This window comes from Pogoniulus pusillus, chromosome 22 (assembly GCF_015220805.1).
Source record: "Pogoniulus pusillus isolate bPogPus1 chromosome 22, bPogPus1.pri, whole genome shotgun sequence".
Classification (NCBI taxonomy): Eukaryota; Metazoa; Chordata; class Aves; order Piciformes; family Lybiidae; genus Pogoniulus; species Pogoniulus pusillus.
The window spans coordinates 19,395,441-19,421,950 of NC_087285.1; the positions used below are offsets into that span (position 1 = coordinate 19,395,441).

Consider the following 26,510-nt stretch of genomic DNA (forward strand, 5'->3'; position numbering starts at 1 on the left):
ACCCTAGGTGATGCTGCTCTGGCAGAGGGGTTGGGCTCAATGATCTCTGGAGGTCCCTTCCAACCTCTTAACATTCTGTGATTCTGTGATTCAGTTCAGACACCATAAATGGGGCAGAAAATGTGTGCAGTGTTGCCAGGACCATGCTGAAACATAGAAGGAAAATGAAAAATTGCAAATGCTTCAGGCCCTGCAGAGGCAGCTCAGCAGGTCTGTGAATGCTCAGCAGCCTCCCCATGAACCAAATGCAGGAGAGTGTTACAGAGCATCCTTCAGCTAGAGACCAGAGACCCACTGCAGGAAGACTGAGAGGACAAAGCTGTTTTGGCCAAGCCCTGTGCGGTGCTTGGAATGTCAGAAGAGTTTCATGCATAGCTCACAATAAACAGGCAAACAAGCAGCAGGCAAAAATGTTAATATTTACAGAAACCTCCTGGGTTTGGCACCTGGGTGTGGGGAGCTGGAGGACGGTGGTGGAATGCGAATGTGGATTCCTGGCTGCCCAGAGGCATGGCATGTGGAATCTCACGTCCCAGTGTGTCAGATCACACAGGCCAGCTGTAATGGTGTACATGAGAAGGCCTGGGGAAGAAAAGTGGACTTGAAGCTTCAGCAGCCATATGAATTTGCTCCCTAGGAACTGAGCATCCCCAGAAAAACCCATCATGATTAAGCAATGTTCATCCTCCTGTGCCTATTCCACAACTTGTTTCCTCCATGCTATGACCAGTGGTCTGTGGGTTAAAGCCTCACAGTGCTCCCAGAGCCATGCAGCATCCAAGGATTCAGAAATGTCCCAGACCTGTGGTGCAAACTTCCTCCTTCCATATATAGTAGGAGATGGTTTGTCCAAGCTGATCCTCAACCCTTCTTCATGAGCTCCTGGACATATGAAGGACAAAATGGCACAAACTTTTATCCCACTGGTCTTACTTGACCTGCATCTTTTTGTGACATGTTTGGGATGGTCTGAACCTGCTCAACACTTCTCACCATCTCCATCTGGCCTTTATCTGGACCACAGTGGCTGGCTCAAGGGGGTATTTGTGGCCAGTCAAACACCTTCAGAACATGGGGCTCTGGCCTTGGTAAGACAGCAGTGTCACTTGGGCCTGGGAAGAAAATGTGGGCAAGTATGACCTCCTCTTTGGTCACCCTCCTCCTCCAGCTATGTCTCCAGAGATACCATTGCTTCATTTCCTGCTTGCTTTTCTAACTGGGGCCTTTAAATCATATCCCTGACACTGAGGTCATGGTGGGATGCATAATATCCATTAACAGCAGTGTAGCTGTTACCTTGGCTCACCCCAGCTCTCCTTTCACTTGTGTCCTTTTGTTTGTTGCTTCCGCTTTCCATTTCTTCTTCCCTTCTCATGTCAGCACAGGAGAGAGACCACCAAAGTGGAGTGTCCTGGGGTACAGCCTGGTTTTGGGGATGTCAGGAGTCTGGGCATTTCTTTGGGATTGGCAGCACTGCACATCCTCCTCAACAGGGATGCTGTGGGCAGCAGGAAGGGCTGGCTCTGGCTCGCCTCACCTTATCCCCATAGAGGCCTTCCCTTGGCACTTGTCCACATCAATATGTGGAAAAACCACAGATTCAATTCAGCTCAGCCTCTGAAATGTGGAAATCAGAATTGTTGAGGATCTTAGGGTAAGGGCTGATAGTTTTTTGACTGTGTTTACAGCAAACTCCCACATGCGGGCTCTCAAATCCCGGTAGGCAGCTAAGCTGCGAAGTGCCAAGTGCTGCTGTTCTTTGTTTCCCTGCAGTCACACCAAATGCACCATCTCACCCTGGTGCCTCTGGCTGGAGAACCTCCTGTCTCCATGTTTCTGTTCCACAGAGGGCAGGCTGGTGGGTGCAAGAGGGCACAGACTAGCAAGGAGAGAAGTTACCCCCTGAGGGCAGGAGTCACCTTTGTCGGACCAATTTACTCCTCTGCCCCTCCTCTACCCTGCAGCTAGATACCCCTCAGGCAGAGAGCAGGATCCAGAAGGACTGAAGCCCTCAGTGTGTATTTGTTCTCAAACCAAAGTGCAGCAGGGAAATCAAAAAGCAAAGCTTCTCAACTCCTGTTGAGCTTTCCTGCCCACGTTTGGAAGGCTGACACAAGGGACTGACACTGCAGATCAGCAGCTTCTTCCACTTGGGCATTGCAGGGAGCCTGGTGAGGACCTGTGGCATATGGACCCACTGCACTTCCCACATCATCCCCTCCTTCTGCAAGGCCAGCCAGTGCCTCTGGAAACCAGCTCCAAGAATACAGGATTACTGCACGCAGTGGAGATCCACAAAGAGGTTTGGCTTTCAGCCAGATCCCTCCTGGTCCATGTTATCCTTCATCTCCCCAGTGCATAATCAGGCTCTCCAAACACAGCATTCTCAGGTCCCAGCCCAGAGCTTGAAGCCTCCCAAGAGGAACATGCTAAAAAAAGAAAAGAAAGCATTACAGTGCCAGCTGAAGCGAGTGCTGAAAGGAAGAAGATGCCAGGAGCACTGAAAGAATTGCTGGAGACAGGGGGGCGCTTGGGTGTGTGTTTTCAATCCCCAGAAGGGAGATGTGCTCACTGGGAAATGACTGCCACTCGCTGTTAGCTTTAGACCTCGTAGCTGATGTCCCAGAAAGTGCAATGGCTGTGACGAGAACATCTCTGCCTTTATTAGAACTTCCTTCTGGGATTGATGGAGTAGTTCAGTGCATAGTACAATGATGCCACTCCTCCTCTGGCTCCAACGCCTGTGCTTGCAGCTGGAACCTGCAAGAATGGAGATGAGCAATTTTACATGGGCTGTTGGTCCTGTCAGCAGCAATGGGAGTTCCTTGGGAAAATCAAGTCAAGAGGCTGGGAGGTCCAGGACTTCTTTGGGTGCTGCAGGGTGTCAGTGCCATGCCCTGGTGCAGAGCATCACTCCCATGAGAGGAGCACCCAACAGCCCCGTGCCAAACCCAGAGGCAGGGTACAGTCCCAGCCCAGTGCTGTAGTGAAGGGATGCTGCTGCTGCTCACTGCACAGTGTCGCAGGACCAGGCTTCAGCTCTGGGGATAACAGGGAAGCTGCTGGGGAAGCTCATCATCAGCTGACCTATCCCAAATCCACTGAGCAGAATCATAGATTGTTTAGGTTGGGCAAGACCTTTAACATCATCAAGTCCACCTGTAAAATTAACACTGCCAGGCCACCACTAAACCAAACCATGTCCTTAAGCACCACGTCTGCACGTATTTTAAATCCCTGCAGGGATGGTGAGTCAGCCACTGCCCTGGGCAACCTGTTCCAGAGCTTGACAACCCTCTTGGTGAAGACATCTTTCCTAATATCCAGACAAAATCTCCCCTGGTACAACTTGAGAGCATTTGCTCTTGTCTCTACCACTTGCTGATTGGGAAAAGAGATCAACCTGTACCTCCTTTCAGGTGGTGTAGACCTTTGTAGAGAGCAAGGTCTCCCCTCAGCACCCTTTCTGCCAGGCTAAATGACCCCAGTCTCTATTATTCCATTACTGAGGTGTTGTGGTCCAGTCTGATCCTAAAGGTTCTCTTTATGGCTTTTAAATATGCTACTTGCTGCTAAGGGTGAATTTTCAGTTATGGGGCTACAGAAGGACTCATCCCCCAGCAACAGACCTGCAGCTGCCCCAGCGTGTGTGGTGGTGCGAGGTAGGGGTTGTCACCTCGCTGGGCTCTATAACCAGCCCTGCGGGGAGGGATGAGCTCTCTGAACGCAGCACAGACGCTGATTCACAGGGACGTCTCCCAGCACTGATGGCTCAGGCTGCTGGGGAAACATAACCTTTCACAGCACATTCCAGATCTCCGCTGAGAAGCAATTACTGATGCTTTTACCTCTGTGCAGAGCCACACAAATAATGGACCATGGTGCTGCAATCTGTGAGAGGTCAGGGAGCAGCACCCTGGCTCACCCCAAGCTGTGTGTCCTGGGCTGGTTGCCTTGTCTGCTGGTTTGTGTGTGTGTGTTCCTGTGCAGAGGCTGTAATGTCTCCCGGAGATACGGTGGCAAAGGCAGCAGATCAGAGGCTGGACAGAGATGACGAAGTCATGTCCCTCGCAGGGGGTTGCATCGAAGCAGATGACTCAGCTCCCATCCAAACCCCACCAGTTCAAAGCCAGCTGTTTCTGGAGATTGCTGGTGCATGGCAGGAGGATGACCCCTAATGCCAACCTCTCTCCTGCTGCGTGGACACTGTCCCCTCACACGGCAGCTGCAGCACACTGGGCTGGCACTGCCCCCAGTGAGTCTCAGCCTGTGCACTCAGTGAGAACCAGCCTACAGAATACACAAACCTCCATAGATGTGAGGAGTGAGGTCTTGTCACAGCTAACTCACAGCTAGGCAGAGATTGCTTGGACATCCCTACATCCCTGTGTCATTCTTAGATCCCAGTGTCACCATGATAGAGACATTCTCAGGCGGACCCCACTGAGTTGTGCAGTGGAGAAGGGAAAAGGGCAGCAGTGGGAGCAGGTTCAGTCTGTCGGAAATGATTCCTGCCCAGCGAGTGCTTCTTGTCCCACAACACCCAACCACTACAGGGGCTGGAGCAGGAGGATCCAGCCAACCAACCCTTACCTCACTCAGTGAGCTGGAGCAGCTCCTGAGCCCCCAGCCCCAGGTCCTGTGCTGCGGCTGGCCGCATACTTAGGTATAGCCTAAATATGACTAAGGGCAGTGGAGGACAGCAAAGGGCTCTTAGCTCATCACTGCTTCGTGCACAGGTGGCTGCAGGAGGCTGGCTGGGGCATATCCCACCTGCCCACAGCCAGCATCCCCCAGGACCCATTGCTCCTCATGTAGTCAGCAATGCTCAAAGTCCCAATCTCAGCATGGGGGTGTGGTTGAGCGTGTGATTCCAAGGGGCTGGGAGACAAGGGGAATGCCAACACCTGCAATCAGGGCAGCTGCAGCCATGTGCCAGTGAGCAAGTACAGCGCAGGAGAAAGCCTGGGAAAATCCCTCAGACAGGCAAGCGAGGGTGGGTGAAGCATTTTCTGAGTTGCACTTCTCTAATGGTGAGAAAACACAGAGCAGCAGGAGGAGGGCAGGAGGCAGACAGTGCCCAGCGCACTGCGCTTCACTGAGGGATGTTCGAACAGCAGTTAGGAGGCAGAAGCTCCGTGCAGCTGTTACTTTTCTTGTGTCCTCCCTCCTTTCGGTTTTATTTGCTGTAAGCTTTTGTGATTCTTCTCCCGTGTCCAGCAGCTTTGCCATTTCCCACAACATCCCAGGACCCACCACCGTGTGACCCCACAAGAACGAAAACCCTTGCTCTTGCTAGCGAGCCCACAGCCCTTAGCATCGTCCCAGAGCATCGCTCGGGGTTCTGTCTGAGGCTCCTGTGACCAGGAGAGTTTGTTCAATTCCAGCAAGCTTCAGACTTCTGGCGAAGAGAAACTGGGGAAGAGAGGGGAATAGTATTCCACGGGGCCCATTTCTAGGGTCTCGTTGCTCAAGGCAGCAGCGGGGCAGCGCAGGGACAGCGGCAGCACACCACACAGCGCCGAGCGGAGCCGAGCCGAGCCGAGCCGAATGGAGCCGAGCCGAGCCGAGCCGAGCCGAGCCGAGCCGAGCCGAGCCGAATGGAGCCGAGCGGAGCGGCTCGGACCCAGCTGCGCCTCACCTTCCCTCCCGCGGGCGGCGCGCGAGGCCCCGCCACTGCCCCAGCCCACCTACGTCACTTGCCTAATCCCCGCCCCTCCCCGGCTTCCATCCAATGAGCAGCCGGGCGGGGAAGGGCGGGGCGGCTGGTCCGCACGGCGATTGGTGAAGTCGGAGGTCGGTCCACGGGCGGGGCGGGTTCGAGGCTCCGAGTTGGGAGCGGCGCAGCAGGGCCGGACCCGAGGACGGTGGGTGCTCGGGAGTGCCCGGTACGGGTCGGGGTGCGCAGCACGCTGCTGCTAGGCTGAGCCCGGGCCCTCTTGTTGGCGGGGTCTGAGGTTGGTCAGGCGGTAGGGTGCTGCCCTTGGGCCAGGTGGCCGCCTCCCAGGGCCTTCTCAGGCACGCAGGGTCAGGCCTGTTGGACCCGTGTGTCGTCCTGCTGAAGTAACGGTAGGTGAAAACTTGTGACTTTGGGGAGAGTTTGCTCTTTACCAAGACCCCTGTAATTCCCACTGTTTGGGGTTTTTCAGCCCCGGACACATCCAGTGTGGCACCTGGGCAGTTCCTCTGCTTCCTGCCCAAGGCCTGGTAACCAAACCCTGCCCCAGAGCACTCAGAGGAGCTGGAGGTTGCCCGAGCCCAGAGGGAAGGGAGATTTGGGCTGGTGACAGGAAACTCAAAGTGGGATCTGTGTGCCAGCAGGGATGGCCGGCAGGAGCCCGGAGCAGAGCCTGCGGGAGGAGCTGACATGTGCCATCTGCTACGAGCTCTTCCAGGAGCCTGTCATGCTGGACTGCATGCACCACTTCTGCAAGGCCTGCATCCAGGGCTACTGGGACAGCTGCAGCCGCGTCCCCTCCTGCCCGCAGTGCCGCCGAGAGTTCCCCAGCCGGGCTTTCCGCACCCACTACCTGCTGGCAGGGCTGGTGGAGAAGGTGCGGCGCTGCGGCTCTGCGGAGCACCGGCGCAAGATGCAGGTGAGTGGCTGCTGCCCGGTTTGGGGAGCAGGGGGCAGGTGCCCCATGTGAGCCTTGTGCAGCCCCCACAAGCCCACCACCCGCCCTCCTGCAGTCGGTTCTCCCACTGGGGAGCCCTGTGTGTGCCCCACCTGACCCAAGTTTAATCTGTCTTTCTGATTCATTCCCTTTCTGGTTTGGTGGACGCTTTCATCATTGTTTCCCTCACTGCCGTGCTTGCTGTCCATCACAGCCTCCTTGTTTCTTGCAAAGGACCGTGCAGCTGGGGTTAAGGACTGGGTGTGCTGCTTGAAGAGTCAATCTCTGTGTGAGTCAGGTCACAGCACACTAAGTTTAAAACTTCTGCAAATATCCCAAGCTGGAGCTCCCACTCTTAAAAATCAGTTTGCTTCATTATGTGCACACGTGAATGGTTCTTAAGACTGTACAGCAGGTACTTGCTTCCCCTTACTGCCTCTGTAGGAAGTTCTGTTGCACCTTCCTCTGGTGCTGGCCTCAGGGAACTGGGATTGATCCCGAATCACAGTACTGACATGGTCTTTCCACCTTCTTTCCCTCATTCCTGCAGAAGCACCTGGAAAATGCTTTGCAGGCTCGGCAGAAGGAGCTGGAGAAGTTCCTGCAGAAGAAGCATGCGGCGCAGGAGGTCGTCTGCGGGCTGACGGTAATGCCCTGCAGGACCTGCCCTTTGTACAGCCTCTGAATGGGGTCTGCAGAGGATCTGGCTCAGCTTCTTGTGAAAAATCTAGATGAGGAGCTATGTGGGTGTGATGGTTTGGGAATTACCTGCCCCCTCACGCACAGTGAAAGCACCCAGACTAGGCTCAGCTGGCAGGAAGTTAGGGAGTGAAGTTTCATATTCACAGCTCAGCACAGTATGCAAGCAGATCTTTACAATGTATTACAAATACAGCTACAGACAGAAATAGACAAGTTATGAGTCATACAGAGTCATAACAGCCCTCCCAGAGATCAGAGTCCCCAGGAGGGGCTCCCAACCACCCTTCCACCTTCTTTCCAACCCTCTACCTTATCCCAGAGTCTGCTCTATGTGCAAGATAAGCTGTGAGGATCTGCAAGGGGAGTTAGAAGCAGAATGATGAGTTGAGTTCCACAGACCCAGGCAGAGTAGCAAAAGCTCAGGGAGAAAATACATACACCAACTCTGACAGATGGAGACTCGTCTTATCTGTGTCCTTGCTTTTATACATCTCAGTGAACCTATGAGTGACATAGACATTGCCATTTATTTCCTTTTCGCATCCTATAATCTAATTTCTCTCGTTAAAATATTCCAGTTAGCCTCAAACCAGCACAGTGGGGGACTGTACAAATCCCCCAGCATGTAGACCAAAGCCCATTGCCACTGAATGTTCAGCAGAGGCTTTGGTCACTTAGTGTGGTGTTTAGAGGTTGTGTTAGTGCAGCAGAGCCAAACCATGGTGAGTGATGGGAGCTGTCAGCTGAGCAGCCTGTTCTGGGCCCCATACCCCTTCCATTTTGGGAGGGCCTTAATTCTTGGAAGCAGTAACATTCTGTTGTGTCTGAAGGGGTGGCAGCAAAACTGAAGGAGCTGGGTCAGCAGCAGTGTTGGTGCTACAGAGAGCTGTGGCCTTGTCACAGGGGCTATGTGAAGCTCTGAGATGATGTGGGAAGCCCATGAGCTGAAGTTGCACCAGGCTGCCTAATTGTCACTGATCAGTGGAGCAAAAGCAACAAGCTGACTGTGCTTTCTTCTTGAGTGGCATAGAAGTATTAAAAGCCAAGGAAGTAGGAAAACAGAAATATCTGGGAAGTGAGATAAAACTGATAGGAGACTGTCTTCTGACCAGTCTCTGATCCCCTCTCTGTGCTGTTTCATGCCTCCATCCCACTGCCAGGGTGGAACAGACCTTTGAGGTTAATGGAGAAGTGATAGGAAATAAGTGCATGCTGCTGATGTCCCTTTGCAGTGGAAGAGCTAAGAGCTGTTTAAAGAGTAAAGGAGCAAACTGCTTGGCCTCCCTGTTCAGCACATCCTCTGGTTCTGGTGTGTCAGCAGAAGCACCTGCTAGAGCAGAGAGAGGCTGGGGTGCTGTTCCTGCTGGTGAACCCTCAGATGTACCCTGGGGCAGATGAATTTCCTGCTGGTGGAAGGGTATATACATTTCAGGAGGCACTCCTCAAGAGAATAATGAGGGCTAAGGTTGCACTTAGCAGTGAAAAGCTTAAAGACTGGGAAAACAAAAAGGCATTGGCTGCCTCTTGTAAACAAGCAGGGAGGCAATGAGAGCACAAGAAGCTGGCAGACTGAACAACTGGAAAAAAAGTGCCCTCTGATAGGAGTTGAATATGGTTTTATCAGCCTTAATTGCAGAGGTTAGTCTATGTAGCTCCCCTACCTCTCCCATACAGAGAGGAGCCCTGTGAGGTGGAAGCATTGGAGAAAAAGAGCAAGGTACCAGTGTCAGACAGCCCTGCCCAGGGCCTGGCATGATGTGAAATAAATCCTCTCTAAGCTGGACAGCTGAGTCTGCAGCTCCAAAAAAGCAGAAGAGCTCCAGTTCTGCACACAAGCAAAATCCTGGTGGTGTAGGAGAGGGCTGTGGGCTCCCACTGTGGCTGCGTGCAAGGATTTCGAGTTAGGGTGACAGAGTGACCAGTGGAGCTTGGGGTTTTTTTTGACTGGTTGGTTTTGGAGGGTTTTTTCCACCCCTTGGCTCTGCCACATTGAGACTTGTCCCTGTGTCCTGTTCTCTATCCAAAAGGTCGTGGGTTATGTCTGGGACACTGAAATTTCCAGAGCTTGTAAGCAAAGTAACAGGCTCAGCCGTCCTGGGCGCCTCTTCATGTGCTGTAGCTGCCAGGCTAATGTTCTGCCTTTCTCTCTGCTCAGAAGCTGTCTGAGGAGCTGGACTTCAAGATTCGGGCAGAATTTGCACGCCTTCATCAGATCCTGGAGGAAGAGGAGAGAGCTGTGCTGGCAGAGCTGGGTGAAAAGGAGGAGGAGGTGCTGGCACAACTGCATGAGGAAATGTGCCAGCTGGAGGAGGGAATGTTGGTGCTGCAGAAGGACATAGAGCACATAGAGCGGACCCTGAGCAAGGTGGAAGAAGTGTCATTGCTGGAGGTGAGCATGCCTGGCTGACCCTGGTTGGAGGCTGAGGGATGCTTCAGCATCTGAATTTGGCATGGTTGGAGTCCTAAGTGGTAGCACTAGGCTGTACCTGGAAGCTGTTCTCGCTGCTACCTCTCTAGGTCATCATGGAGTCTGAAGGCTGTAGCCACAATGGGTATGGTGATCTCTCAGATGTGGGGGCTCTCAGAAGCCTTCCCTGCTGTCACCCTTATAAAATTGCCTTGGCTGCGGTGCCCAGGCACTTTCCCTCGGGGCAGGGGTCCTGGCAGGTTGGTTTCTTCTCTCTGTCCTAGAGCAGGCAGGACAGGGAGGTTATTTGTGCAGCTATGTGAACTACAGATGGTAATTGCTAATTCTTTCTGCTCCTGGCTGCAGGTGGAGAGTCTGGATATCAGGTATGTGTCTGGCATGAAAGAAGCTGATTGCTTTTCTGGGAGCTTATCTCTACCCCTGGCTGGAACCATACAGGGGAGGCATCTTATCTCAAGTTTTAAAAGCATCATGAATTGCTCAGTGAGCTGCTGATGTTGTGCTAGGTGGGGGCTGGTCCCCAGCAGGTGTTGGACGCTCTCCCTAGGGAGCTGGGCTGGAAGAGTGGGTGAAGGAGATGTGTTGGTTGGGAATGGGTGCAAGAGCTATGTGTGCTGCACGAGTAAGGTTTATGCCACAGACTTTGGGTGCTTTGACTTTTACGTCTCCTTTCTTAGTTTCTTGCAACTCATGTAGCTGCAGAACAGAGGAGCAGATTGGGCTGAGGCTGTGAGCAGCTGAGGGCCAGAACTGCCATAAGTGAGCATGTTCCTGTTCCCTACCTCATTCCCTGAGGGCTGCAGTCACTGCAGTCTGGTTGCACAGGCCTGGCCTGTTCATCCATGCAGGAGTCCTGCTTTGGTGTCTGGGTGGTGGTCTGCCAGGAGTCACTGCTCCCAGAACAGTCACAGAATCACAGAATTAACCAGGTTGGAAACTGGGTAACTCTAGGATCATTGAGTCCAACCTATCACCTGACCCTTCTAATTAAACCACAGCAATAAGTGCCTCATCCAGCCTGCTTTTAAACACCTCCAGGAATGGTGACTCCACCACCTCCCCGGGCAGCCCATTCCAATGCCAATCACTCTTGCTGTGAAGAACTTCTTCCTAACATCCAGCCTGACACAGCCTTGGCACAGCTTGAGGCCTTGTCCTCTTGTTCTGTCACTGGTTGCCTGAGAGAAGAGACCAAGCCCACCTGACTACAACCTCCTTTCAGGTAGCTGTAGACATCAGTGAGGTCTGCCCTGAGCCTCTTCAGGCTGAACACCCTCAGCTCCCTCAGCCTCTCTGCACAGGGCTGTGCTCCAGCCCCCTCCTCTAACTTGGTGCCCTTCTCTGGACACGTTCAAGCACCTCAGCATCTTAAATTCTACATGTTTAAGGCCAGAAAGGATTCATAGATCGGTTTGGGTTGGAAGGAACCCTAAAGACCTACCTTGTCCACAGTGCTTCTGCCCTGAGCCACTTGCCATGCTGCAGGTGGCACCACATCAGGTGGAGCAAGAAGCTGTTAGGGAGGTTCATGTCTCGTCTCATGCACCCATTGTGTGTGGTAGCCTGCTGCAGATCTGCCCCTTGCTAGTGGCACAGCAGAGGGGCTGAGTGCCACTCTCTCTGCCCCAGGCCCTCGGTGCGTGTTAAGACCCAGACTGCCTTTGACCTGGAGCACTACAGGGACAGCTGCAACGCCCCCTTGCAGTACATCTTCTGGAGGCGGATGCTGCGGTCCCTCTGCCCCGGTGAGCTGCCTGGTCTGAGGGGTGGGCATGCTGGGTGGTGGCAGGCCTGCAGATGCTCTGCATGGGGTATGGGCCACTGGTAAAATGCCATGCTTGATGTCCCCACAGCTCCTGCCCCACTCACCTTTGACCCTGAGTCAGCCCACCCCAACCTGGTCTTCTCCAGACACTTGACAGCTGTGACAGAGAGGAATCGAGCCCAGCCTGTCCCCAGCAGCCCCCGGCGCTTCCGACAGTGCGTCAACGTCCTGAGCTCGCAGACCTTTACCAGTGGGCAGCACTACTGGGAGGTCTGGGTGGGCAGCAAAACCAAATGGGATCTGGGGGTGGCCGCCGAGGCTGTGGACCGGGCAGCAAAGGTCAAGCTGTGCCCGGAGAACGGCTACTGGACCCTGCGCCTGCGCAACAGGACTGAGTACTGGGCCACCGCCACCCCCTGGGTGCGCCTGGATCTCTGCCAGCCCCTCCGGAAAGTGGGGGTCTTTCTGGATTGCCAGAAGGGCACAGTTGGCTTCTTTGATGCTGAGGACATGTCCCACCTCTTCACCTTCCACCAAGTCTCTGCAGAGAGATACTGCCCCTTCTTCAGCACCTGCTTCAGCGATGGGAGGGACAACGTGGAGCCCATGCGCCTCTGCCACCTGAACCTGTGAGGGGCGAGGAGGAGCAGGGTGCTCTGGGGATGCCAGCCTGGCTCCATGTCACTGCTGGCTGCTTGCCTGGGGACATGGTGGAAGAGTGTTGTGGGTGTTGGAGAGGATGTTTTGGTCCTGAGAGAAAAGATTGGAATGAGTCTTCCCAGCTCCTTTCTGCCCTCTCTTCCCCACACCCCCTGAAGATGACCTTCCATGCTAGAGCATAACACAGTTCAATAGCCATAGGCCCACAGTGAAGGTGGCTGCAGGCTCTTGCACTTCTGTTCTTACATGTTCCCACCTATGAGCCCTGTGGACCCAGGTGGCAGTTCTGGAGCACTCTCAGGTGCCTCCTGACGCTGCTTTCCACGGGTGAGCTTCCTTCTTCTGCTTGAAAAGCTCTGTGGGGAAGGGCTCAGGGCCGGCGGCAGAGGGAGCTCGGTGCACGAGTGTGGGACCCATCACAGCCTGGTGACTGCTGCTCTCGCCCTTCTACTCTATCACTATTAAAGCACATTAGAAAGACCTCTGGCTGCTGCACCTGCTCTTTGTTGCACGCTGGGGGGATGTGTTGCACACCCTGAGGCCACAGAACAGCCACTGCAGCAGTCTCCTACCCTCTGCCTGCAGCAGAGGAGGCATGGAGGAGCCGCTGCTCACACTCAGCCCTTCCCTTGGACTGCTTCCAGCACAGCCTGCAGCAGCTCTTGGTCTTTTGCTCACCCTCCTGTGTCAGGCTGCTGGAGACAAAAGTGGGGCAGCCCAGCCCTGACCTTAGGCTTCTGGAGTTTAAGATTTGGCCTCCTGTGGCCTGGCTGTCTCAAGTGTTTGTATGCATGAAAATTACAAAGTCTTGTGTCAGGCCAACTTCAGGAAAGCCTGGGCAGCCTTTGGGGCTGGGAGCTTCTCAGCCCCACATGGCCTCACTGGCAGGACCAGTCCTGCAGGAGAGTGGCCTTCTGCTCCTGTGGGTTAAAGCTGGATTTGGCTGATGTGGTTTATGCATGAGAGGTGCTGCCTCTCTCATGAGTCTGTGGAGTTGACAAGGCAGAAGGTGCTGGAATGGGTGAGTCTGGCTGGTGAGAGTGATGGGTAGGAGGGAGGTTGGCAGCACCTGAGATGGGTGGAATTGTCATGTTTATTGCACTCAAGTCCACTCCAGGGTGAAAGCTGAGGCGAGAGCTACCCTGCTTAGCCCCTGCTGTTGTCTCCTTGCAGACACTTGGCATGCCTTGCTGTGAGAAGGGCCAAGCCTGAGGGCTTTTCCGCTCCCACAGTTGGGCATAGGGACACTCATCAGAGCAAGCCCTTCAGTGGTCATTCCCGTGGCAGGAGGGGGCAGTACAAGGGGGCCTTCCTCCCATGGCGCCATGAAGGATGTTCCCCCCTTTCTGTGCTCTGCCACTACATTGTGCCATGGCTGGGCTCTGCTGTAATGCCTGGGATTGAGGTGTCTCTGTGCCAGGGCAGGAGGGGAGGATGACCCATGCCAGATAGAGGTAGATGTGCCCTCCTGTGCAGGAGCTCTGCAGGCTTTGGGGGATGAGGCTAGTTGCAGAAGGGACCTGGTTATTAGGAAGCCACTGCTTTTGTACAGCCTTTCTAGGGGCTCAGGTGTGCTTGGAGGGACTGCCAGAGGTTTCTGCTCCCTCCTCATCCCCAGTTGGGTTTTAGCTGGTGACTGAACTCTGCGTCTTCTCAGCCGAGTCCCTGGGCTGGACTCCCTCCTTTCCCAGCTCCTGCCCTGCCTTATCAAAGCCTCAGCTGAAAAAAGAATGGAGAAGAAAGAGCTGTTGGCTTGGAAATACTGCTCTGTGCAGGGCTGTCACCCCCTGCCAAGGGGTGTGAGCCTCTGTGGGAAGGCGAGGCTGGGTTGATGGTAGCAGGGAGCTGTAGCTGGGGGGCTGAAACCTATCCCTCTGAACCTGGGGGGCAAGTGAGGCCGGGCAGCGGTGGGCAGCAGCAGGCAGCAGCAGGCAGCCATCCCCGAAGTGTGAGGGGCAGCAGAGCTGGCAGGCAGGGAGCAGCCAGGCTTCGGCGTGTGCCGCGTGGGCCCCCGTGGTGGCACAGGCTGCCAGCAGTGCGCTGCAACATGTGCCAGTGCCATCGCTGCCACCTCCCACACCTTCCCGTTGCCAAAGGCAGAGCTGCAGAGAAGTGGAACCTGCCTGTCCCAAATCCCTGGGTTGAGCAGGCTCTTGAGGAAGCATGTGCTTCCTCCTCCTCCTGCTGCTGCTGGGCAGTGTATGGTGGCATTTTGGGGTGTAGTATCTTCACCTGGCCCTGCCAGCAGCGAATAGCCCTGGCAGGAATGTCTGGGCAGGCAGAGCCCCTGCCCTGCCCACAGCACCTACGGCAGTTCCTATGTGAAGGGAAGTTGCTGCACTGAACAACATCAGCCTGGTGCAGCATTAGCCTGGTGACAGAATACTGAGGTGGTGCCTGAAAAACACATTGCCCTGCTAAAACAGAGCACCGTGGAGTGGAAACAACAGGCAGGGGTTAATGCAGCTGGACCTGGCCCTGGTTCAGACAGGAGAGCCTGAGGCAGTGGGCACTGTGGCTGCACCCTTCTGCTCCAGCATCCAGTCTCTGCACCTGGAGCTGAGCAGTGTCTGGCAGCTCCCGCCCCGGTCCTCTCTCTGTGCCGTGTCTGTGTTTTCATCCCGAGCTTTGGGGCAGCCTTCGCTTCCGTGGGTCCCATCCACGTGCTGGCAGCGGGGCGAGATTTTAAAATCCTTTTGTTTCCCAGGGCGCCAACAAGGGAAAGGTCCCTTCGGTCCCACAGTCACCCTGTGTTTGTGATGGAAAATTCCCCGTTCTGGCGGGGCGAGCCCTCTCCGGTGTCCCGCCATTAGATGGCAGCATGGACGGGCCGGTCCCGGCCACCGCCGCCTGCACGGTGCCGCATTTGGACTACGAGGGATGGAGAATGCCAAAACTCCTTGATTTCTGAGGTGCCAGGTCAGAGTCTCTTTTCTTCTCACACTTAGCTTGTCCGGGCAGCCCTTGGACCGTGCATTCCATGCAGCATCTCAGCAGTGTGACGTGATTCATACCTCCATCACTTTCCGCACTTCACCACTTCGCCGCTTGTCTCTCTGACCAATGACCCCCATGCCCGCAGTGGTCCCCACCGTGGGTTGGCTGTCATGGCAAAGAGCTGCACGGGGGAGGGGTCTGATCCCACAGTCTCTGCTCTTCACACCACGGTGATGGGCAGCGCCAGCCCTTGGTGCAGTCCCCATCTCTGGCTCTTCACCCCATCGTCACGGCAAGGTTTTAAAATCTCTCTCCAGAAGCTTGCAGAGGCTTGGGCACCTACCTGGGAGGGAGGGACACCACTGCTTCCTGCCCCCTTGGGATGAGGGAGGGAGGTGGTCCAAGATGAGTGTGCTGAAAAGCATCGCAGTCAGCACTCTCAGGGTTAAAAACTCATTATATGGGTTGAGTAAAACCCTGTGGCTTGAAGTCCCGCCGAGGGCTTGGGTAGAGGGACAAGGTGATTTCTTCCATAGCTTTGGCAATGAGAGCAACTGAGCGCACCAGAAGTGTTCATGCCTTTTTGTGCCACGAGCACATGGTTCTCATTCAGCCTCTTTCTTCGCTGCCCGCAAGAGTGCATAATTAATAACCCCCTGGGGTGCGGCGTGGGGCCGCGTTACTTTATCTATTCAGCACTTGTTGGGTGCACAGGCAGCTGGCAGGGCTGTGCCAGCTGTGCCACTCTACTCCCAAAGCTCTGCCATCACCTGCATTCGCCGTCGACTTGCACTGAGCCAGAGACGCTGGCACTGGTGTGGGGGGTAGCGCCGTTCTGCTGCCAAAGCCACAGTCGTGTGCATGGAGACCTGCCAGAGAGGGGTTCATGTGCCACATGTGACTGTGCTGGGAGCAACACTGCTGTCCCACACTGCTGGCACGGATGGCTGGTGGGAATGAGGGCCTCAGGTATGTGCAGACAGGTGTGAGAAAGCACATGTGTGTCTCTGTGAGCCCTGGAGGCTGCAGGGAAGAGTGGGAGCTCAGGAAGGAGTGTGGGGTATGCATACAGGTGCGAGGGTTTGGAGGGGTGCCTGCAGGCGCGGAGGGGGTCGTGCAAGCAGATGTGCGATGCGTCTGCCAACGTGAGGTGTGTGCACAGCGGTGTGAGAGGGTGTTTGTGTGCACCTCTGAGAGGTGGCACACGGCAACAAGGGAGGCGTGCGGGCATTTGCAGGGTGATGCAGGCACGCACCGGTGCGGGTGGGGTGCGCACAGGACTGCAGAGTAGGTGGTCGCATGGATACACACACACAGGTGTGAAGGTGTTCGTGTGCACATGGGGCAGGGATGGTGCGCACAGGTGTGGGACACCCGTGGACTCCGCTGCAGGGATGATGCACACAGGTGCGGAAAGTGTAGACTCCCGCCGGTGACCGGACCCGCAGGTGCCCTCTCCCCCCCCGCCCCCCACCCCCACTTTGCCTCCCGCCCCGCCCCGGCCCGCCCCGCCGCCCGCCCGGCGCCCCGCGGAGCTCGGCGGAGGGCGGCGGGCGGCCCGGGCAGGCGGAGGAAAAGGAAACGGCCTCGGTGCTCTCCCCTCCGCCGCCGTGCGTTGCCGCCGCAGCTGGGGCGCGGCGGGAGCAGAGCTCAGGCGCGGGGCGCTCCGCACCGCATCGCTCCGCGCCGCCCCGCACCGCACGGACCTGCCCGCAGCCCCGGAGATGAAGAGAGTTTGCACGCTGTCCCTCTGGCTCTGGCTCGGCATTGTCTCGGAGGCAGGTGAGCGGAGGGGATGGGGGGCTGCCGCCTCAGTGCGACGGGGTGGGATGGGACGGGACTCGGCGCAGCCGCCCGCGTGTTCCCCGGACCCCGCAAGGACCAGTACTGCCTGCTGCCGCCTTCCTGATTGCGGGTGGGGATGTGCCGTGCTCCGTCGCTGCCCGCCTCGAAGTCACACAACCCCGGTGGGCACCGACACAGTCTGCCTCGGGGTCCCCATCCTCGAAGCGGACCCACACAGCCCATCATGAGGTTCCCTATCACCGACGGAGACCGCTACAGCCTGCCCCGGTGTCCCCGGCCCTGACCGGGACCGGTACAGCTCGCCCTGCTGTACCTAGCCCCAACAGGGACCAACAGAGCCCGACCCGAAGTCTTCTATCCCCGGCACAATTTGTCCCAATGTCCTCATCCCGGACGGTGCCCGTCACAGCCCGCCCCGGAGTCTCCGTCCCTGATGGGGACGCGCCCTCCCGGGTGCCTCGGACGGCTGAGACAACGGGAGGACGAGACGGGGCAACCCCACTCCGCACCCGCATGGAAGCAGGAACAGTCTGCATGGGACCCTGGCGCCTGGCAGGAGCGGTTTCTCCCGGCCGGGAGGGCAGCGCCGGGGCCGGCTCCCTGCTTCGATTGTTGATGTTTTCACGCTGGGAGTCATTAATTTGTTAGCGCCAGGCTAAGTGCCCCAAGGCGGTGGTCCACGCGATGTCACCCAGCCTCCCTCTCCCAGAGGTCACTGGTCTGCATGGGAAGTCACCCAAAGGTAGAGATCCTGGTGGAGTATTTTCCCTTGCCCTAGTGTTTCTGGGGCAGAAGGCTGTTGGACATCCAGTGAAGCAAACCCCTGGCCATGGCTTGAGTCAGGTGGATGTGGGACCGCAGCAGAGATACGGCTGCAGCACCCTTCCAGAGGGCGGAGACTGTGGGGCAGAGCAGAGCTGGGTGGAAAGAAGTTGCCAGGGCAGTGGGGATGGGGCACCAGTCCCAACATCTTTCACCCAGGAAAGCTCCTGCCTGCACGGTTTGACAGCCCAGATTGGAGCAAGACTGACAGCAAGTTAGTAATGCTGGAAGCCTGAACGTAGGGAGATGAATTTTGGGAGCATAAATAGAATTTTCTGTAGCCTCAGCCCAGTGACTCACTGTCGCTGACGGCGTTTGCTGCCATCATCGAAGTGAGCTCGCGGGAGGCTGCAGGTCTAGCCACAGAGGTATGGTCACCATCAGGGGCACTGTCAACCTGCCCTGCCCACAATGATGTTAGAGGGCCAAAGGACCTACCGGGCTGCTGGAGCTCAGCAGGAGCTCTGGGAGGCAAGGCAGAAAGAGACCTGCTGCTGGTGGCGTAGCGGTGAGAGCCGCAGCTGTTCAAAGGTCTCTTGTTAGCAATTTGTAAAGCATCGTGTAGCTGTCTCGGGTTCTTTCATCTCCTGGAGGTGCAGGGAGCAGTGCTCCAGAGGCCGTGGCCAGCGTGGTTGTGATGTGTGGGCCTCGTCAGCGCAGAGCTGCACAGAGCTTTGAAGCTCCCCAGTGCTGCCTGATTAGCGCAGCAATGAAGGGCCATGTGGGGCTCAACTCGGGGCTGTACCCTGGGGCTTTGCTTTCTCTTCTTCTTTTCTACCCGAGACCAATTTGTCAGTGTGTAAAGGACCCACAAATTCCTCATTAACTGTAATTCCAGCTGGGTGCAAGTGCTTGCTCCCCTTGGAAGCAGGAATGAGGGTGTGATACTATTCCAGTGAAAGAGAAACAGAGTGTAACATTCATCTCAAGGTCTTGAAAGGTCTCTTCTGGCTCTGTCCTACTTGCTCCTCACCTTGGTACCTGATGAAATGGGCCAGCACTAGGAAAGGATGTTGTGGGTAAGAGCACAGACTCTCCCTACACCCCGCTTCTGCAGTGCTTCCAGGATGGAGCGGAGCTGGGGAGCTGCCTTTTGCAGGCAGTGAGATGGAGAAGCAAGCTGAGGTTCCACCCCAGCACCCCAGGGTATCTTGGGGTAACCCTCTGTGGGTGGCAATGAGCACACGCACTCCCTGAGTCGCCGTGCCCTGGGCACAGAGCTGTGCTGACCACCCCATGGCCAGCTCATTCCGCTGGAGACTCCAGCATGCGGCTTTGAAGAGTATCTGCTCTTTGCATGAGGGAAGGGCCTGTGCTTGTGTAGGACCCGAGCCGATTACGTTGGCTGCCACTGCCTGCCCTCCAAGATCACAGGGACCTCCCTGGCCGGGTGCTCGGACAGCCCCGCGCTGACAGTGCCAGCAGCAACATTTACCTTCTCTGCTGGGGTCTGAAGCACTTCTTTTATTGCAGGCAATAAACATGGCTCATCTCAGCAACACTCCTCCGTGGAAAGCCTGTGAGTGCACAGCAAACCCTGCTCTGGCTTAACCCCATCGCTTGTTAGTGATGAACCAGAGCCAGGGCCGAGGAGGAGGAGGAGATGGATGATGAGGGGTATGCAGCCCATGGTCCCTGAGGTGTTGCTGGGGAGAGGGCAGCCCATAGCCTTTGTGCCCCGCTCCAGTTCCAGATGACTGGGCTGCAACTACCCCCCTGGGGTTGGGCACCCCAGCACGCAGCTCGCTGCCTGTGTAAACAGCCAGGGGTGGTTGTTGCTGAGCTCAGTTTGACATCTGGTCAGAGGGACACTTCTCCAGCAGCACTGTGTCCCCTGTCAGTGCTGGCAGGACAGCAGAGGGCTGTCTCTGGTGTTTCCCACTCCGTTGCCTCTCTCCTGTGAGTGTGCTCCACATGTAATCGTCGTCCTGGGATGTCTCTTGGCCCCACGTTGGTGTGGTGTTTTCCAGGGCAGGCGTGGGAAGGTCAGGTGCTCCCAGCCAGCCAGGAGGGAACAGGCTGTTCTCGGCGTCCCGGAGCAGTTCCTGGGGAGGGAAAGGGAGAGCGAGATCCCACGGGAACGGCAGCCGGAGGGAGCCGTAGCCAGGCAGCACTTTCTCCACTACCATACGGAGCATCTGCAGCACTCAGGAGGTTGCTTCGTGTGGCTGTTGAACAGGAGAGGACTCTCCCTATGTCCCCAGGTCTGCCCATCCCTCAGCAGCACTGGGGAGGAGTGTGAGCCCTAGAGACTGTACCCATCTCACCCACCTTCTTCCCAGCCACTCAAGCTGGCACAGCAGAGATGCTCCTAAATCACAGAGTCATAGAATGGTTTGGGTTCAACCCTGCTGCAGTGAGTAGGGACATCCTCAACTAGTTCAGGTTGCTCAAAGCCCTGTCCAACCTGCCCTTGAATGTTTCCAGGTATGGAGCATCTACCACTTTTCTGGGCAACCTATGTCAGTGTTTCACCACCCTCAGTATAAAAAATGCCTTCCTTTTTTCTAGTCTAAATCTCCTTTTAGTTTAATACCATCCCCCCCCCCCCAGTCCTGCTGCAACAGGCCCTGCCAAAAAGACTGTCCCCATCTTTCTGGCACCTTTGCACTCAGCCTGTTGGAGTGAAACAGCCTCAAGCAGCAGGGACAAGGTGGGGATGTTTCCTTGCCCTCATTGTGGAGGGATTTTGTATTTGCATAGAGTAGTAGGAGAAAGCTCCAATAAGCCAGGAGTGATGAGGATCCTGGGGGGTCCTACATGTGTAGGGAGAGGCAGAAAGCCCTGTGATGGCTGGAGCCCATAGGCTGTGCTGCTGGTGCAGGAGCAGGAGTCATGGTGGTTTCCTTGTGAGGAATGGCAAAACATGACTGAGCTCTGCCTTTGGGAAAAGAGTGGCTGGGGCATTGCAGCTAAGGGCTGCAAAATCACAGCTTGCCTGAAGAGAGCCGTTGCTGGTGGGTTCCTGTGCTGGGAGGATGCAGTGTGGTGGTAGGCCGGTGGCTTGCTGCATGGCACTGTGCAGCGGTGGAGCTCATCACCATGCGGCCTCGTGGGTGTTGCAAACGTTTGCCTGAGTCCACAGGCAGTTGTGCATAGGAAAATCCATGCAAGGGGGTTAGTTAAAATTGAAAGCCTCCTTTCCTACCCCAAACTGAGAGTCAGAGGTGCCCAGTGCTGTGTTTTGCCTTGATCTGCTCCAGCTACCCCTGTGTTGGCAGTTCCTGCAATTTCCACCTGGGTGAGGAGCAGCAGAGAGCTGGGCATGTAGCACCTAGACGGTCCCTCTCCAGCTGGATGCCATGGGACAGACTGGGAATGCCTGGTGTGTGCCACTGTCTTCTGGGGAGACCAGAGCTAAGCCTTGCCCTGGGCCAGAGCCGAAGTTATTTTTTGTCCTTCATTAAGAAAAGAAATACTGCTGCAGCTGCACTGGCATCTAGTGACTGGTTAAATTAATTCCAGGGCTTTTATTGCCTCTGGCTATCCCAGACCTTTGTTTCTTGTTTCACGTTGTTAAAAGAGAGGGTTAGCTGGGTCCCGAGGGGGCTTTTTCTCTCTGGTCAGAATAGTTGTGATGTTTTCTGCACACACATTATTGCCCATCTGCGGTGCCTCTTTGTTAGCACACAGCGGTGGAAGCAGAGGTGGCCTCTGGTCAAGTGGGCCAGGAGGCAGGAGCCTGGCAGCCCAGCACCACCGCCGGTGGGGAGCAGCTGCGGGCAAATCGCTGCCTGCCTCTAGGTGCAAGTTCAGCAGAAGGAGGGTGAAGACCTGGCCCCGCCGCAGCCGCTGCTGAAACTCCCACTAAGTTTTATAAGCTGAGGATATTAAGCAGGGAGTCTCTCCTGGAGTCGTTTCCCTGCTGAGGTAGCAGAACCAGGTTTCAGCGAGTGACTTGTATTTCACCTTACAACTTCTCCCACGTGCGAATTGTTTTCCTTGCTGCGTTTCTGCCCCCTCCTTCCAGGGCAAGGAGCTCCAGCACACACTTTGTGGGCCAAACCCGGAGGTGCCGTGGGACGGACGTCATGTGCTAATGAGGGAGGGTGGGTGTAGGGGGTCAGGGAAAGACTGCAAACTGGGGAAACACTGAGGATGGGGCGGTGGGGAAAGGCAGGATATGCTCTAAGCGAGGGCTGTGGTCTCCCTTTCCCTGAGCATGCAGTAAGCAGATGGCTGCTGCTTCCCTGCTCTGCTTCTGTGCAGTGAAAGGCAGCAAGGACCCCAGGGCCTTACCAGGGAAGACCACGAGAAAGGACTGAGTAGGTTGTAGACCCTCCTGGTCTTTATCCCTTGTTAATGGTGGGAGAAGCCCTGGAATGAGTGGAGAGAAAAAGAAGATGAGGTTTTACCTGTCTGTGGCAGAGAGTCCAGAGCTGGTTATAGCTCTCAGCAGAGCCTGCAAAAGCCCAGATCAGTTGCACAGGGACAAGCAAGAGAATAAGCTCAGCCCTGCTCCAGGTCTTGCTTTAAAGGAGGCAATCAGAGTAGCTCAATGATGCTTTCAGGATCCCTTCCTTCCATACAAGGTGCCACCACCCACCCCTATGCAGATGTGGAGGGGTTAAGCCTTCTCCTGACCATGACTCCAGTTGCCTGGGCAAGTGCCAGCTGGTGCACCGAGCCTTGGCCTGCTGTGCCAGCGGCTGTGACGCAGCACCCGTGCACCATCCCGCCAGGGCCATGCTGCATGGCACGGCGAGGCCGCTCAGCCAGGCGGGCCTGGGGGCCAGGGCATCCCCCGGGGAAGGGTTAAGCGAAGACGAGCGGTGCCGATGCCAGGCTGGGTGTCCAGGTTCTCCCTTGGCGAAGGTCAGCGGTGGTTCATGGGAAAGGAAAAATTGGCAGCTGGGCCGGATGTGCCTGCATTTCCCCTCTTCCTGCAGCCGCCTGAACCACGTTCCTTATTTAGCTTTCCTGACGGACAGGAGGAATCTGATGGCGGAAACTGTCACTGCCTGATAACAGCTCAGGGACCCCTTTATGATGGGCGGCACGGCAGGGAGCAGGGCAGCGCTCCTCCTCGCCGGGAGGGGAGAGCCGGGCACCGGGGCTGCCCTTTGCACTGGGTTTGCAGGGGCAGCTGCGGGCAGGGAGGGAAGGGCTCTCGCAGCCCTTCCCTTTGTGCTGCTTTGTGCAGAACCCCTCTCAGAGCTATTGAAACGGCTCTCAACACCACAGAGTGATGGCACTGACACACAGCTATCCACTGGCATCCCTCGATGCACTTCGATGAGGCATCTGCGCTGGTGGAAAGCACCAGGGGTAGAGAGAGGGGAGGCATGCAGCAAAGCCACCCTGCCAAGGTCTGAGACCAGGTGAGTCTTTCCACTCACCAGTAACTGGGACATGAAAGGATGCTTGGTGAGGAGCTGGGAGTGATGTCCAGCTCTGGGAGCTGAGCACAGGCATCAGTATTGGGACCAGGTGCCGTATGAGAGAGCTTTGAGCAGAAAAACACTGCATGTTTTATTGTCCCCAGCTTGCTTTCCATAGGAAATGGCATCTTGCTGGTGTCTGAGCCATTCTCTCCTATGTGCCCATTGTGACCAGTCCTCAAACCACAAAAGGTCCAGAACTGCAGCCTGTGTTTCAGTGTATCCATTGATTTTTTTTTCTTGCATCTGTGGAGGCCTCCAGCCTGCTCCCATCCCAGTAAGAGCATTGTTTCCATGGCAATTAATGTCTTTTAAAAGGGCACAACGTACAGCGAGTGTGCTTTTGAGAGAGCAAGCCCTAGCAGGACAGCCCTTGCTGGACTGGCTGTTGGCCCTTCTGCTGTGCAACGCAGATTGGCATCGCTGTGCTGTGGCATGTGGTGAGCTGGGGTGGCACAGGGCTCGCACAGGGCTCACACAGGCCTGTGCAAAGCCACGTTTTGGCCTCACACGCTGAGGTTACCGAGCCCGTGCTGCTCAGAGAGTTGTGTGTGCCCTGGGGTGGTTAGAGCTGCGTGCTCCGAGGTGCATGTCTGACCATTACCATTTCAGCTTGAGCTGTGCAATGTTAAACCCCACCCTGCAAGAGCTCAGCAGGAACTGACAACAGGAGTTGTTTCTCTGCTCTCCCTGGTGTGGCCGGGTCACATACCTCAGCATCTGTGAGTTGTAAGGTTGGGATTTAGGTCCTCAAATTATGCTGGTACCTCAACTGCTTCTCACTTCAGCTAAGTGCAAATTCCTTTTCTGTTTGCTTTCTGTCATCAAGGAGCAGAGGCAGAGGGCTTGGTGTGAAGGGAATTGCTGTGTCAGTCCGTTTGTGTTTGCATATTGCTCTGCCAGTGCCACAGGTGTGGGCAAGGCTGGTAAATATGAGAAGGAAGCAGGAGCTCCTGCCTCAACCCCCAGTGCACATTTTGGATGGCCATGCTGGGGATGAGAGAGCTGTAGGGGGATAGCAGGGCTTTGCATCCTGCTGGCTACCCTGAGGCAGAAAAAGCACCAAACCTCACACTGCAAGTTCCTTGGTTAGAGTTTTGTGTTTCTTATGGTGTCACTTCCTAGCATGATGCATAGTTGCCACTGTGTCGAGATGAGTTAACTTCCTGTGACACCTTCCTGGGCAGGAGCCTCTCACCCAGTCTCCATCACACAAAAACTTTGGTTTATAGCCTAAGGAGCTTGCTCTACAGTCAGTGGCATGGAGAAAGGCCTTTTGGTGACACTCTATCCTCAAGGGGCTGTGGAAGGAATTGCCTTTGGAGATGTGATGGCTGAGCTCCCAACCTGTGTGGTGTCTGCACAAATGTGTGTCCCCAGGTCTGGCATTGCCCCTCTGACAGGTTGCATTTCACTCCACGATCTGCCCTCTTCACTGCCACCCACCCTGGCTCCCTCCACCTCAGCAGCTTGCAGGCATGGGTCCAGCAGAGGGTAAAACGAAAGGGCAGCATCAACCAAAACAACTGATGGCCCCAGCCTCAGGAGACGTGGTCAGGAGGAGGCTGGGAGGTAGTGGGGATCATGTGGAGTGAGCAGTAGACAAAGGAAGGAAGTTTTTATTACTAGGCCAAATCCTGAAGTCCTCCTGTTGTACTTAGGCCAATGGCTCAATGACTTCAGTGGAGGCTGGTCTGAGTAAAGAGAGAAGAAATGGCTTCAGGATCTGGCCCCTGGGTAATTGTGTCACAAGGGAAGCTTTTATAAGGAATTTGCAAGCTCATGATGGCTTTCCTGAGCAGCCAGCAAGTAGCCATGGGCAGCCAGGCCTCCCTCCTAGGTCATCATGCCCTTCCTCTGGGGGCACACAAAGCTCCCATCCTGCAGTGGGTTCACCATTCCAGCCATTGGCAAGGCTTAGCGGGGTTCAGCAGACCCCAAGGCCAGGCCAGGTGCCCCAAGTTTGGTAGTGGCTTTACAGGTTTGTGAAGGTCTGTCAGCAAGTCCAGGAAACCCACAAAGGGTTTTGGGGTCCTCCATCAACTTTCTAAATTACAGAGGCACATGAGCTCTTCAGGCAGCAGGGCAGCCTGTAAAACGTTTACTGCCCACAGGAGAGCTGCAGAGAGTGCAGGGCTGTGTAGCAGAGCCTGGAAAAGCCTCCAGTTTTATTCCACGTGTGTGGAAGGTCCCATGTTGGCTGGGAGAAGCATCTACATGTCTGCAGGCACACATAGGTGGGCTGACAGTGAGGTTCAGCTCCAGGTTTGGCTCTCCTTCAGTGACTTGTTTTCCCTGTGTCTGAAATGCTGATGTCTGCTGAGGTGGGGTGTGAGGTACAATGACCTAAAACATGAATACTGCAGAAAGGGAGGGTCAAGTCAGTACTTCCATTGATGACAGTAGAGCTTGATACCTACCAAGGCATGAATTATGGTGTGTGCTCGGATTTGGAAACTGCCAGCTCAGAATGAGGGCAGCAAGGAATCCAGCAGGGGTGGTGGTGGCATCCAGCACCCACAGAAGCCCATCAGTAATGCAGTGAGTTGTCCTAGCCTGAGCAGAGTCCCCAGTGAGGTGTGCTTTGGTCTAAGTGGCCATCATCCTGCAGTGCTTGGCCCTTGGGAAGCAAAGGGTAGAAGTTCAACAGCAATAGAACAAGGGGACACAGTCTCAAGCTGTGCCAGGGGAGGTCTAGGCTGGATGTTAGGAGGAAGTTGTTGGCAGAGAGAGTGATTGGCATTGGAATGGGCTGCCCAGGGAGGTGGTGGAGTCACCATCCCTGGAGGTTTTGAAGCAAAGCCTGGATGAGGCACTTAGTGCCATGGTCTGGTTGACTGGATGGGGCTGGGTGCTAGGTTGGACTGGATGATCTTGGAGGTCTCTTCCAACCTGGTTGGTTCTATGATTCTATGTCCCACGTTTGCGGTGTGAGATGTTCCCACTGAAGATTCTCCCCAAGAAAATCCCTACACCGCTGGGCAGGCAGTGTGTGGTCTTTGTGCTGGTATGAAGCTCAGGGGAAGCAACCACCTCACCTGCAAGCAGAATTACCCAGCGAGGCCTCTGTGCAGCAATCTAGCTAATGTAGTGTGCACCTGGGCCTGGTGACTGCTCATCTGGGTGCTGGCTGTGCCAAGCTCTCAGACGCAGCTGCTCTCCCTAAGTGCTGGCTCTGGCAGTACTGCTGGTGCTGGGCATGCCCTGGTCTTCATCTCCTCATGTGCACTCTGGGATGTCACAGCACTGAGAAGAGGAGCCAGAGCACACCTGTACTGCATTCTAGGCAGACAGGCTCCAAGCCAGTATGATGATCAGTAAGATGATCAGAGGCTGGAGCACCTCTCCCATGAGGACAGGCTATGAGAGTTGGGGCTCTTCAGCCTGGAGAAGAA

The 26,510-nt window shown here is 55.7% G+C and overlaps 2 protein-coding genes across 7 annotated transcripts in view; both read left to right on the forward strand.

Moving 5' to 3' along the window:
- Window positions 1-5,789: 5,789 nt before the first annotated feature.
- On the forward strand, window positions 5,790-12,649 carry LOC135185377 (zinc-binding protein A33-like). Of its 4 annotated transcripts, none has more exons than XM_064162080.1 (7): window positions 5,790-5,867; window positions 6,322-6,596; window positions 7,165-7,260; window positions 9,472-9,705; window positions 10,090-10,109; window positions 11,374-11,489; window positions 11,598-12,649. In XM_064162080.1, exons 2-7 carry the CDS (start codon window positions 6,324-6,326, stop codon window positions 12,140-12,142), a joined length of 1,284 nt encoding a protein of 427 aa, XP_064018150.1. In that variant the 5' UTR covers window positions 5,790-5,867; window positions 6,322-6,323; the 3' UTR covers window positions 12,143-12,649. The 4 variants fall into 4 exon arrangements, with proteins under 4 accessions (XP_064018150.1, XP_064018151.1, XP_064018149.1 ...); XM_064162081.1 differs by lacking the exon at window positions 5,790-5,867 and adding an exon at window positions 5,874-6,069 and having other exon boundaries at window positions 6,319-6,596; XM_064162079.1 differs by lacking the exon at window positions 5,790-5,867 and adding an exon at window positions 5,874-6,069.
- A 4,008-nt stretch (window positions 12,650-16,657) lies between these two features.
- The window catches only part of FLT4 (fms related receptor tyrosine kinase 4), a 64,392-nt gene continuing 54,539 nt past the window's right edge, over window positions 16,658-26,510 (forward strand). For all 3 annotated transcript variants that reach the window (XM_064162084.1, XM_064162085.1, XM_064162086.1), the window contains exon 1: window positions 16,658-16,888. In XM_064162084.1, the coding sequence (XP_064018154.1) occupies window positions 16,831-16,888 (58 nt within the window). In that variant the 5' untranslated portion in view covers window positions 16,658-16,830. The remainder of the gene's footprint in view (window positions 16,889-26,510) is intronic.